The sequence below is a fragment of the Staurois parvus genome, unplaced genomic scaffold (assembly GCF_062004578.1).
Source record: "Staurois parvus isolate SC_StPar_1 unplaced genomic scaffold, SC_StPar_1.0 ptg001271l, whole genome shotgun sequence".
NCBI lineage: Eukaryota > Metazoa > Chordata > Amphibia > Anura > Ranidae > Staurois > Staurois parvus.
In genome coordinates this window covers 28,289-41,967 of record NW_028319067.1, presented here as the reverse complement: position 1 = coordinate 41,967, position 13,679 = coordinate 28,289, and the positions used below count along the sequence as shown (strand labels likewise).

At 45.0% G+C, this 13,679-nt stretch overlaps 1 protein-coding gene across 1 annotated transcript; it reads left to right on the top strand.

Moving 5' to 3' along the window:
* Positions 1-3,030: 3,030 nt before the first annotated feature.
* LOC149437670 (neurotensin receptor type 1-like) lies at positions 3,031-7,708 on the top strand. The gene is made up of 2 exons (XM_089660773.1): positions 3,031-3,959; positions 6,835-7,708. The coding sequence occupies exons 1-2, from the start codon at positions 3,056-3,058 to the stop codon at positions 7,293-7,295; spliced, it is 1,365 nt and encodes a 454-aa protein (XP_089516899.1). The 5' UTR covers positions 3,031-3,055; the 3' UTR covers positions 7,296-7,708.
* The last annotated feature ends 5,971 nt before the right edge of the window (positions 7,709-13,679 follow it).

The window sequence follows — 13,679 nt, the reverse complement described above, 5'->3', positions numbered from 1 at the left end:
CCGAGTGTGTTAGGCAGCGGGGGCAATTTGTGCCTTATCAACCAAGGTTGGTAGGTGACAGGGGCAACGTGTCCTAGCAACCATGAGTGTTAGGCAGCAGGGGACGCCTATATCTTAGCAACCAAGCGTGTTAGGCAGCGGTGGCAATTTGTGCCTTAGCAACCAAGGTTAGTAGGTGACAGGGGCAACGTGTGTCCTAGCAACCATGAATGTTAGGCAGCAAGAGACACCTATATCTTAGCAACCGAGTGTGTTAGGCAGCGGGGGCAATTTGTGCCTTATCAACCAAGGTTGGTAGGTGACAGAGACAACGTGTGACCGAGCAACCATGAGTGATAGGCAGCAGGGGCTGCCTTTATCCTGGAAATCAGAGACACTTGGCAGCAGGGGCTGTGTATGTCCTAGCTACTAAGGGCTCTAGGCAGTAGGGGGCCATATGAGGCCTTTAAAAGAAGGAAGCTGGGTGGCAGAGGCCCCCTATATCCTGGCAACCAAGGAAATTAGGTGGCAGGGGCAATCTGCACCTTAGCAACCAAGGGTGGTAGGTGACGGGGGCAGGCGCCGCTTGCATCCTAGCAATCGTGGAAGCAAGGTGGACTGGGATGCTTGTGTTCTGGAAACCAAAGATACTAGTTGGCAGAGGCCTAGCAACCAGGGGGAACTGAGCAGCAGGGGCTGCCTGCGTCATAGCAACCAATAGGGTACATGTATGCTGGACGCATGTATACTCAAAATTATTATGCGCACAATGGTGTCTCATTGTTGGTGTCAGTGATAGGATTAATGCCATACTGTTGGTGTCAGGGAAAGGAATGGTGTCTCATTGTTGGTGTCAATGATAGGATTAATGCCATACTGTTGGTGTCAGGGAAAGGAATGGTGTCTCATTGTTGGTGTCAGTGATAGGATTAATGCCATACTGTTGGTGTCAGGGAAAGGAATGGTGTCTCATTGTTGGTGTCAACGATAGGATTAATGCCCTACTGTTGGTGTCAGGGAAAGGAATGGTGTCTCATTGTTGGTGTCAATGATAGGATTAATGCCCTACTGTTGGTGTCAGGGAAAGGAATGGTGTCTCATTGTTGGTGTCAACGATAGGATTAATGCCCTACTGTTGGTGTCAGGGAAAGGAATGGTGTCTCATTGTTGGTGTCAATGAATGGATTAATGCCCTACTGTTGGTGTCAGGGAAAGGAATGGTATCTCATTGTTGGTGTCAATGAATGGATTAATGCCCTACTGTTGGTGTCAGGGAAAGGAATGGTGTCTCATTGTTGGTGCCAGCGGGAGCAATAGAGCCCCAAGGGCAAGCAAAGAGCCGCATCTGGCCTCTGAGCCACAGTTTGGAAACCACGGTTATATATAATTGTAGGCATAGATGAATATCCTGACGAAGCTGAGTGAGATACGCCCATCGGCGAAACGCGTTGACGTCATACGTCAGATACGTCACTTCCGGTCATGCGCACTAAGTGGAACGCACGCTGACCTACAAGGAGGAAGCCATCTTCACATGCCATGAGGCAGGCTTAAGCAGCACAGGCGCCGAGAAGAGGCTGGAACCCGCGGTATATCGGCTGATGTCAGCGGTTGTTCCCTGGCCTCTCTGGCCTCGCATGGCAGTACCTATGAAGGACATCTTTTCCTCTCCTACTATCCATTGCGCAGGTGGTGAGTGGACTGTTACAGGACACTAGTTATATGGTCCTCTGTGATCGATATAACCTATACATCTTACATAGAGTAAATCTCTTCCAGTGACTTTCCACATATTGTTTGTTTTACTACAGGATGGGGACATCATGCTGCTTTTCATAGGAAACAGGATATACCACGTGTATCTCAACAGGCAGAAGATTTATTGGGATTTGTCTTGTTTTCCTTACAGAAAGTGGTGTGTAGTCCACATATAGTGGTGAAGAAACCATTTCAAGCAGTGCTCTGCTATTTGCATCTGTCCTTCCATCCTGGTAACAAATGGGGCTTATTCTCATTTAAGAGCCCTAAGGAAACAGTCGCTTATATTACAGATGAATGGGCCCCAACCACATGTGCCGGCATAGGAATGTACTGCATTTTATATATGACATTCATTTTTTCTTGTCTCTTATAGGCATAGAGGCATGCTTCTCTTTTTGACGCACACTGTGCTTGCTGCACTGCATACATGTGATATTTTATATCTATAGTGTAATGTTTTGACACTCCCTGCTTGGGATATAACCATTTTGGTAGTAGAACATGTCTACATATTTACAACATGTCACATGGTATACCTATGGTATAATTTTTGCATACACCTCCTGTGGGAAGTGTTCACCTGTGAACCAGTGCTACAAAGACTTTAGGCTCTAGTAGTCACTGTCTTTGTTGCACAATTATTTGGACCGGTCTTGGTGTCATTTTATATGGTTTTAGGTCTGTGTGTATTGTCTCATACTGAGGTGATGGTAAACCAGGGCGATTGCCCAAATGTCAAACTTGTATATGTAATAAAGCATAATTTTTGGAAATTTTTCTGATTGTCACACTCTGTTCATAATGTAGCCACTTTCTCTGTGAATTTCTTTTCACAACCCCCCTTTTTGTGCATGTCTTTTTTGGCTACTGAATGGAGGCCATCTACTGGGTGATATGGTAATTTATTATACAACCTCTACATAACTATCTTTAACTAATAGATGAATATTACCCTAAGTAAGCAATGATTGTGATTTTAGTGTGTTTATTAATGCATGCCATGATCTGAAGATTTCATACTGTATATTCAGTGGTGACCTTAATATATTTCGCATTCACCTCTCTTCTGTAATGGTGCTTGACTGACTCAGCCACTAAATGACTGGGCTTATCAAGGGTTTGCATGACAGGAAAAAAAAAAAAATCAATTCACGTAATCATTGACCATTGTTTAAACTTTCAATTAGTGACCATCACTTACGGCTGAAGAGCGCAATCAGAGTGTACTTACTGCGCACTAATGTAGCTTCTTTTGTGCTAATTAATATTTTCTCTCCTTGTTTAGCATTCAACCTTCTGAATTTGAGCTTCTGCAATGAACCACTCGAAGACACGTGTTTTAAACGAATGTCAGAACCACCTCAACTTCGAAAATGAGTCTTCGTGGAACGATGGCGTGGCCTTCAACCGTACCCGTGGGACGTTAAACCACCTTTTCATTGGAGCCCAAAAGCAGGAGCCTAATTATGTGGCCATACCCGCCACCGTCTTTTGTAGCTTACTCTTCTTATTTGGTATTTTGGCCAACGGTATTAGCATCCTTACGCTCATGAGAAATGGAAGGATGAAAGTGAGCGCAGTTCGGTTCTACCTCTTGAGTTTGGCCTTGGCAGACATCTTGTTGCTCTTTACAATCCCGGTGACTCTTTACCGATATTTCTGGCAATATTACCCTTGGACGCTCTCTGACTCTGTGTGCAAATTGTACTTCATGATCCGGCATGTCTACTGTGCTACCACCAGTTGGACCATTATCGCCTTTACTTCCGAGAGGTACTTTGCCATATGCCATCCTATGTGGTCCATTACTGGGCTTCGGAAATCTCGCATGGCGTATTTGTTGGCCTTTATCTGGATTTTATCATTTATCAGCACTATTCCTGTGGCTTTAGTGTATGGAGAGTCTGCAGCCTGTATTTTGGACTATACAGCCACCACCCAAGAGGAAGTGGTACTTGATTCCACCGTGTGTGAGATGCTGGAACCAAAACCCTACATTATATACAAGAGTATCCTGCAAATTCGGAGCATCCTATACTTTGTAGTGCCCCTGGTTACCATCATGATCTTCCACGTGCTGATCTACCACCACCTCAGTATCAACCATCGCCAGAGGGAGAAGATTGGCCTAACAAGAACGCATTGGCGGTTTTCTTCCAAGAGCGTAACTCAACCTCAAAGCCGTCCGCTTTCAGAAAAGAAGGCCCGTCAGCTGATGGGTAGGTGCACTGGGCTTTGTTTATAAGGACGCTAGTTGCTTTACAACTTTTTAAAAATGTCCAGAAAATCTAAGTTGATGTCAAAGTGTTATAATCTATTGTAGGCAGCAGCGTGTTTACCGCGAGGCAAACAAGGTGTTTGTCTACGTTGGCAATTTTTAGGGGGGGGCAGCGCCGCCCCCTGGAAGAAGGGGCCTGGTGAGCAGGCGCAGACTGACCCATGAGAGGCTCCTGGGAGGATGTGGCAGGATGGAGTAAGCGGGTTCAGTCCTGAGCAGCGGCAAACTGACAACTCATGGGGCCCCCGGGCAATAGGGGATCATGGGGCCCCTGTGTCCTTGCCCAAGCTCAAAAAAGCCTATGAAAATGGTACCAGGGGCATCTCATAGGGCCCCCTACTGACCCTGGGCCCTCGGGCAGTGCTGATTTTCCAAATAGTCAGTCCACCCCTGGTCCTGAGAGGAGAGACTAGCAGAGACCGAGAGATCCTGTGGTAGAGGACACTTCCAGAACCAGTGAGAGAACTAATGACAGGGGTAGGCATTGGTTCAGCAGAGGAAGAGTGGTGGTGGGACCTGGGGGGAGAAGGTGTGTTTGGAGGAGTGTGCCAGTGGTGGGCCTAGAGACGGGGGGGGTGGTTGGTAAAGAGTGGTGGTGGCGGCGAAGCCTGGGGTGGTTGGGGGGTTTGCACAATTTTAGTGTTGCCTAGGGGGGCAGCACAACAACTAAATACACCTCTGATTGTAGGCCATGTATTATTCAAGAAATATGATTAGTATCCATGCTTTATTTCAGTTATTTAGGACCTAACTCGGAGAGCTGGTGTCACAGTCAGGGGTCAGGCTTGGAGACCAGTAGGGAAACGCCCAATGACCAGCAGGATAAGTACACAAGAAGATCACCGACCCAAATTCAGCCAATGTGCAAGGTCTAAGCAGTAACCGGTATTCACCAGAGCTCCTAATGGTGGCGATGGGTTTTGCTACATGTTAGTAACTGGTTGAGGTCCTCAGATTCGCCCCACCAGGAGGTGGGCAAGCCGGGGTCCAGTAGCAGATATAGCAAGTAGGGATCAAGCAGAAGCATAATCTGTAAACAAGGTCAGTCATATTTATTGGCTGGTTGGGATCAAGCAGAAGCATAGTCAAGCCAAACGTTAGTAATGAGTGGTAGTGGAGATAAGGACAGCTGCAGGCAGGGGCAGACTGACAACTCATGGGACACCCAGGCAGTAGGGGATCATGGGGCCCCTGTGTCCTTGCCCAAACTCAAAAAAGCCTATGAAAAAGGTATCATCGGCATCTCATGGGGCCCCCTACTGACCCCGGGCCCTCGAGCATTTCCAAATGATCAGTCCGCCCCTGGCTGCAGGTATGCAAAGGCGCAAGATATTGCCTGGAAAAGGGCACAATAATATGGCTTAAATAGGAAGTTCATGGGAGGAGCAAGAAGGTTCAAGGTTCAAAAGAAACAAGGTACGAGGCAATATTATCCAAGGGTTTAGACAGAATGGTGTCCAGTATCTCAGGTGGCTCAGTAAGGAGAGTGACTGCTGGATGCAGCAGAGGTCATGGGTTCTGATCCCGGTCCTGACAGCTGGACTGAGAAAAACAGACCATTCATTAAGCACAGCCTGGATATGTACGGCTACTGCAAGTTAGACAGTAGGGACCATCTAATGCAGTCTTGATGGCCAGGAAGGGGCAGTATGCAAGTACCCCCCATCACCCAAACAAAGGCAAACAGTGCGGGGACAAGGTCATCTAGTGCGCAGGGCAAAGATGCCAAATGGCACCCCCCAAAACTGTAAGAGCATTATGTGTCAGCAAAAATCTTCCCTGCCCCCCCAAAAAAAGAAGCTCTATAAGGGGGCTATAGGATTGCAGCATCAGAACCCCACACTAGCACTCAGTGTCCTCCACCCCTCTCTGCCAATCCCTCCACTAGCCTCCACTCAGTGTCTTCCATCCCTCTCCGCCAATCCCTCCACTGGCCCCCAATCAGTGTCCTCCACCCCTCTCTGCCAATCCCTCCACTGGCCTCCACTCAGTGTCCTCCACCCCTCTCTGCCAATCCCTCCACTAGCCTCCACTCAGTGTCTTCCATCCCTCTCCGCCAATCCCTCCACTGGCCCCCAATCAGTGTCCTCCACCCCTCTCTGCCAATCCCTCCACTGGCCCCCACTCAGTGTCCTCCACCCCTCTCTGCCAATCCCTCCACTGGCCTCCACTCAGTGTCCTCCACCCCTCCCTGCCAATCCCTCCACTGGCCTCCACTCAGTGTCCTCCACCCCTCTCTGCCAATCCCTCCACTGGCTTCCCATTTCCCAACGGATAAGATTCAAAACATTAATAACGTATAAAGCCATTTATAACTCTGCCCCAAATTACATCACCAATCTTGTCTCTAAATATCACCCAAACCATCCTCTCCGCTCCTCGCAAGACCTCCTGCTCTCTAGCTCACTTGTCTCCTCCTCCCATGCTCGTCTCCAGGACTTTTCCAGAGCTTCCCCCATCCTCTGGAACTCTCTACCCCAATTTATCAGACTATCGCCTACTCTGCTCACTTTTAGGCGATCTCTGAAAACCTATCTCTTCAGGGAAGCCTATCCTGTCCTCAGCTAATAATGGAATCTTCTATTCCTTCTACCAGTCCATCCCCCACAGTTACTACCTTTTGGAGCCCCTCCCTCCTAGATTGTAAGCTCCCAGGATCAGGCCCTCCTATCCCACTTGTATTGAACTGTATTGTTGCTGTATTGTCTCCCGTTATATTGTAAAGCGCTGAGCAAACTGTTGGCGCCATAAATCCTGTATAATAATAATATATTGCTTTTTTTTAGCTGAGTACTAACGAATTTCCTTTCTTCCAGGGGCTGTAGTGGTGGCGTTTTTCCTGTGCAATTTTCCCGATACCGCCTCATCACTCATGCAGATCTACATAGACAACTGGAACACACACATCCTTAAGGTCTACACCTTGCTGAAGACCTACTTATCGCTGCCGCTTTGGTACCTCAACAGTGCTCTAGACCCAATACTATTCTGCATTTCTTCTACGTCGTTCCGCAGTGCATGCTGGGAAACCCTTACGGCTGTTCTGCCATGGCAGGATAAGTCAACAGACGGACCAAACCACGCATACCATGTTTCCTGCGCTCGGTCTGGTGGGTCTTCCCTCGTGTCGGCACCAAGCACCCGGTCAACGTGGACACTTAATTCCAACGAAGGAGAGCAAAAAGAATGCTTCAGTCAACCTCGAACCAATGATCCAAAACTTATTTTCTTCAGGCACCTTGATGTCATGGAAATCAAAGACTACACATTTCCGTAAGAACTATTTTTTTTTTTTCCACAAATTTTTGCAAGGCTGCCAATATTTTGAATGGCAGAACCATAGTGTTGTGACGAGTTGCTGGAAATGGCTACTTCTGATAAAATTATCCTTGGCGTATGTTTTATTGTATCGAAATGACAACAAAAAAAAAAAATCCAAACTGTAAGCAGCCGAGGAAATGTAATATTCATTCTGTAAGAGGATTATAGAATTAAAGCTCCAAATAAGGCCGGGACTTGAAGGCGGCGTTTTTATTCAGCTGATACCGACGTTCCAGTCAGAGACTTCTTTCAAACTCTCATAAAAGAGGATTACGTGAAATGGTGTGATGGGGACTTAATTGAAAATTAATCTATTGTCACTTTCTGTTATGTTTTGAGAGATACCTTTGGAAAAAAAACGACAATATATCTTGGAATTGAATATTTGTCATCTGTGGGGTATCCTGAATCCAGCATTAACCGATACATATTGAGGTTCGGTCAACGTGTAGCACAGCTGCAAGCCTTGATTGGGGTTCCTCAGGTGGATCTAAGATACCACATCTGTCGCAACTAATGAAAACTTGTATTGAGCATTGTTTTAATGCATATAACGAAACCAAAACAATGCCAAAAATACCCAATAAAAAATACCCAAATCCTGATATCTGAAAATGTCCTTCCAAGTAAATAAAGTCACTCAAAAATAAAAGTCATTCATAAGTTCAAAGAAAAACCTCCATGTTGAGAAACAGCCTTCAAAAAGACTTCTGGGACAAAAACCAAATACAAAAAGCCACAGGGCTTGTAATCATCAAGGCAGGATGATGTCCACCACAGAGATCCTCACAGCCCCTTAGATACACTCCTCTCTAAACACCAGTCTCCATACTCCAAAAACGATGCCCACCAGATATATGGAATAAGTAATAGTGTAAATCCGCATATAACCTTTAAATAATACTTTATTTATATGCTTACATGATTTTCATTTTTCAAATTGCCATTGAAACAAAACCCTAACAGTAATACCTCTGGAGATCCTCTGAAGTACTCCTCCTGTGTATTAGATTGGACTTTCCAGGATCCAAAATGGCTGCTCAGTCACTTCCAGTTCCGCTGTGCATCTGACGTCACTTCCCTTGACGTGTTTCGTCCCACCCCACACGCCAAAGTCCTGGGTGTCACCCTGGACTCCCACCTCTCCTTCCTACCCCACATCCAACTGCTATCTAGATCTTGCAGGCTCCACCTCCGCAACATCTCCAAGATACGCACATTCCTCACCCCAGACACCACCAAACAACTCGTACATTCCCTCATCATCTCACGCCTGGACTACTGCAACTCCCTCCTCACTGGCCTACCCAAACGAACGCTATCCCCACTCCAGTCTATCCTGAACTCAGCGGCTAGACTCATCCACCTCACCAACCGCTCCACATCTGCCTCCCCCCTCTGCCAATCCCTTCATTGGCTCCCGATCGCCCAACGCATCAAGTTCAAGCTGCTAACCCTGACCTACAAAGCCATTCACAACGCTGCCCCAAACTACCTCACCGACCTGATACCCCAATACTACCCTACCCATGCCCTCCGCTCCTCACAGGACCTCCTACTCTCCAGCTCCCTGGTCTCCTCCTCCCACGCCCGATTACAGGACTTCTCCAGGACTTCCCCCATCCTCTGGAACTTCCTACCCCAATCCATCAGACTGTCACCTACCCTCCTCACCTTCAGGCGCACCCTGAAAACCCTCCTCTTCAGGGAAGCCTACCCCAACCTCACCTAACACCCGACCTCACCTAACAACTAACCTCCTCCACTCCTCCAGCCACTCCACCCCCACAGCCGCTTCCTCCTGTACCACCTTCCCCTCCCTCCTAGATTGTAAGCTCGAAAGAGCAGGGCCCTCGCACCCCTCGTGTATTGTATTGTTACTGTCTTCTCTCATGTTCTGTCCCCCCTTGCTACTGTACAGCGCTGAGCATACCCTTTGGCGCTATATAAATACTGTATAATAATAATAATCATAATTAAGATCCCTTATGATTAAGTCCAATGACAAAACGCGTCAAGGGAAGTGACGTCAGACGCACAGCAGAACCGTAAGTGACCGAGCGGCCATTTTGGATCCTGGAAAGTCCGATCTTATACACAAGAGGAGTGCTTCAGAGGATCTCCAGAGGTATTACTGTTAGGGTTTTGTTTCAATGGCAATTTTAAAGATGAAAATCATGTAAGCATATAAATAAAGTATTATTTAAAGGTTATATGCGGATTTACACTATTACTTATTCCATATATCTGGTGGGCATCGTTTTTTGGAGTATGGAGACTGGTGTTTAGAGAGGAGTGTATCTAAGGGGCTGTGAGGATCTCTGTGGTGGACATCATCCTGCCTTGATGATTACAAGCCCTGTGGGTTTTTGTATTTGGTTTTTGTCCCAGAAGTCTTACTGAAGGCTGTTTCTCAACATGGAGGTTTTTCTTTGAACTTATGAATGACTTTTATTTTTGAGTGACTTTATTTACTTGGAAGGACATTTTCAGATATCAGGATTTGGGTATTTTGTATTGGGTATTTTTGGCATTGTTTTGGTTTTGTTATAAGCATATTATTTTATTAGATCATTACACTTTTTGGGGTAAAAGTGTTTACATGCGTTGTGGGATTTTGTAGTACATTGTTTAAGGGGATACCGTATATTGATTTATTGTTTTAATGTAAACTGTGAGTAATGGCACCATCCATTTAATTGGTCACTTCAGCACCCAACTCTCATAGGTCTGGAGTGGGTCAAGAAAAAAAGCACACAAACACCTAGCGCATTATCCAAGGTTTATTAAAATTTTAAAAAGGACAAAAAACATAAAATTAGCACATATAAAAGCCTATAAAGCCACAGTGATGGGCGAATTGATGGCAAAGTGTCCGACTGGTGGTGTGGTTGGCCTGCTGACACGTTTCCCTTTCCTCAGAGCTGACTGAAGTGGGTCAAGCTCCTTGGATTTTGGGTCATCCATGCCTTGATTAGAGGTTTTCAAGTGGCTCCAAGATATCATATCTGTCGTGACGTATTTACATTCATTTAAATTGTGAGTAATGGCACCATCCATTTAATTGGTCACTTCAGCACCTATCAGGGGTCCTTGGGTAGCTGTTGGGTCCAATGAAAGCTTGTATTGAACATTATTTTAATGCAAACTGTGAGTAATGGCACCATCCATTTAATTGGTCACTTCAGCACTTATCAGGGGTCCTTGGGTAGTTGTTGGGTCCAATGAAAGCTTGTATTGAACATCATTTTAATATAAACTGTGAGTAATGGCACCGTCCATTTAATTGGTCACTTCAGCACCCAACTCTCATAGGTCTGGAGTGGGTCAAGAAAAAAAGCACACAAACACCTAGCGCATTATCCAAGGTTTATTAAAATTTTAAAAAGGACAAAAAACATAAAATTAGCGCATATAAAAGCCTATAAAGGCACAGTGATGGGCGAATTGGTGGCAGAGTGTCCGACTGGTGGTGTGGTTGGCCTGCTGACGCGTTTCCCTTTCCTCAGAGCTGACTGGAGTGGGTCAAGCTCCTTGGATTTTGGGTCATCCATGCCTTGATTAGAGGTTCTCAAGTGGCTCCAAGATATCACATCTGTCGTGACGTATTTACATTAATTTAAATTGTGAGTAATGGCACCATCCATTTGATTGGTCACTTCAGCACTTATCAGGGGTCCTTGGGTAGTTGTTGGATCCAATGAAAGCTTGTATTGAACATTATTTTAATATAAACTGTGAGTAATGGCACCATCCATTTAATTGGTCACTTCAGCACCCAACTCCCATAGGTCTGGAGTGGGTCAAGAAAAAAAAGCACTCAAACACCTAGCGCATTATCCAAGGTTGATTAAAATTTTTAAAAAGGACAAAAAAACATAAAATTAGCGCATATAAAAGCCTATAAAGCCACAGTGATGGGCGAATTGGTGGCAGAGTGTCCGACTGGTGGTGTGGTCAGCCTGCTGACGCGTTTCCCTTTCCTCAGAGCTGACTAGAGTGGGTCAAGCTCCTTGGATTTTGGGTCATCCATGCCTTGATTAGAGGTTCTCAAGTGGCTCCAAGATATCATATCTGTCGTGACGTATTTACATTAATTTAAATTGTGAGTAATGACACCATCTAATTAATTGGCCACTTCAGCACCCATCAGGGGTACTTGGGTAGCTGTTGGGTCCAATGAAAGCTTGTATTGAACATTATTTTAATATAAACTGTGAGTAATGGCACCATCCATTTATTTGGGCCTTTCAGGACCCAAATGTTATAGTTCTGGACACTTAATGGAGTGGGTCAGGCTCCTAGAAATTTGGGTCAATGTTGGCTTGATCAGAGGATCTCAGGTGGTTCACATCACTAATATAAGCTTGTATTGCTGGTGACAATTACTTTTACTTTAAAATGGAAGCAGTGGCACCATCTGTATACTTGGTCACTTCAGCACCCAGCTCTCAAAGTTCTGACACTTTATTGAGTGGGCCCCTTGAATTGTGGGTCATCATTGCCTTTGATCAGGGGTCCTCGGATGGCTTTGAAATATCACATCTATTGTGACTAACAAAAGCTGGTATTGAGCATTATTTTAATTCAGAGTATGCTCAATGACACCATGTATTTAATTTACCTCTTCAGCTCCCAAACCTCAAGGGGTTTTGGTGTGGGCCAGGCTCCTTGAGTTTTGGGTCACAGTTGCTTTGATCAGGAGTCCTCGGGGTGGATCTAAGATATCACATCTGTCGTGACTACTAAATGCACTAATTATTTATTTAATATTAACTGAGTATTGGCACCATACCTTTAAATAGTCACTTCAGCACCCAACTCTCATAGGTCCAGAGTTGGCCAGGCTCCTTGAATTTTGGGTCACTGTTGCTTTGATCAGGGATCCTCAGGTGTCTCTAAGATGTCACATTTGTTGTGACTAATAAAAGCTTGTATTGAGCATGATTTCAATTTAAACTGTGAGTAATGGCTCCATCCATTTAATTGGCCACTTCAACCCACAACTCACATAGGTCCAGAGTTGGCCAGGCTCCTTGAATTTTGGATCACTGTTGCTTTGATCATGGGTTCTTGGGTGTCTCTAAGATGTCACATCTCTCATAACTAATTAAAGCCTCCATTGAGCTGTATATTAATTTCCAATGTGAGTGATGGCACCCTCCATTTAGTTGGTCTCTTCAAAACCCAACTTTCATAGGTCTAGAGTGAGCCAGACTCCTTGAATTTTGGATCACTGTTGCTTTGATCAGGGGTTCTTAGGTGGCTTTAAAATGTCACATGTCCCATGATAATGATAGCTTGCTTTGAGCTTTATTTTAATTTCAACTGTGAGTGATGGCTCCATCCATTTAATTGGTCACTTCAACACCCAACTTTCATAGGTCTGGAGTGAGCCAGACACCTTGAACTTTGGGTCACCGTTGCTTTGATCCGGGGTCCTCAGGTGTCTCTAAGATGTCACATCTGTTGTGACTAATAAAAACTTGTATTGAGCATGATTTAAATGTACTGAACAATATGGTAGTGTGACAAGAACACCCCTACCTGAAAAAGAAGGTTACTAGATGATCCACGCGGAGCAATATGAATTCAAAAGAATTTTAACAATACTTTATTTGATCACATAGATCATAGGGAGGTTAAACATAAGCACGGTGTACATATGAAAAAAATAAAATCATGTTAAAAAACACTTAGCGTCTTCAATTTAGGGTCATCTTAGCAAATAGAGCACCATATAAGGCAGAGTTGTGAAATGATGCGATAGTTATCCTGGATTTCTGTGGGTTTCCCGCTTAGATTCGAGTAAACCATGTGTTCAACAGATGTGTTCCCAATATGTGTCAGGGACCTCCTGGAATGTAAGAGCTGGAACACAGAAATACATAGTGTATGTATAGGAATATGAAAACCAATTCACATCCAAAATTCACCAGGCCTCCCTCCACATTAGTCAATGGATACTACTGTTACCTTCTCAATAGTGAGACTATCATGCCCGCTTCTCAAGTGTAGGGACTTCCTGGATAGCCACCCCAAGTGAAACAGGGTCCACAGTACCAAATAATTCTGAGGATATATATAGAAAAATTGATAATGATAATAAATATATAGATCATAGGCATCAAGTGACCCCGAAAACAAAACACACACAAAATGTGGATATATTACCATCAATAAAGATCAAGAAGACTCCTGTCGACTTGAAATAGGATCAGGTCCTTGATGCTTTTTCAAAAATGCATATGGGGGTGAGGAGCCAGGTAGTCATAGTGCGTGGATTCCAAACACCTATATAGTGTGTATGTAGCATATAGCAGGCCGTAGATACCTGAGT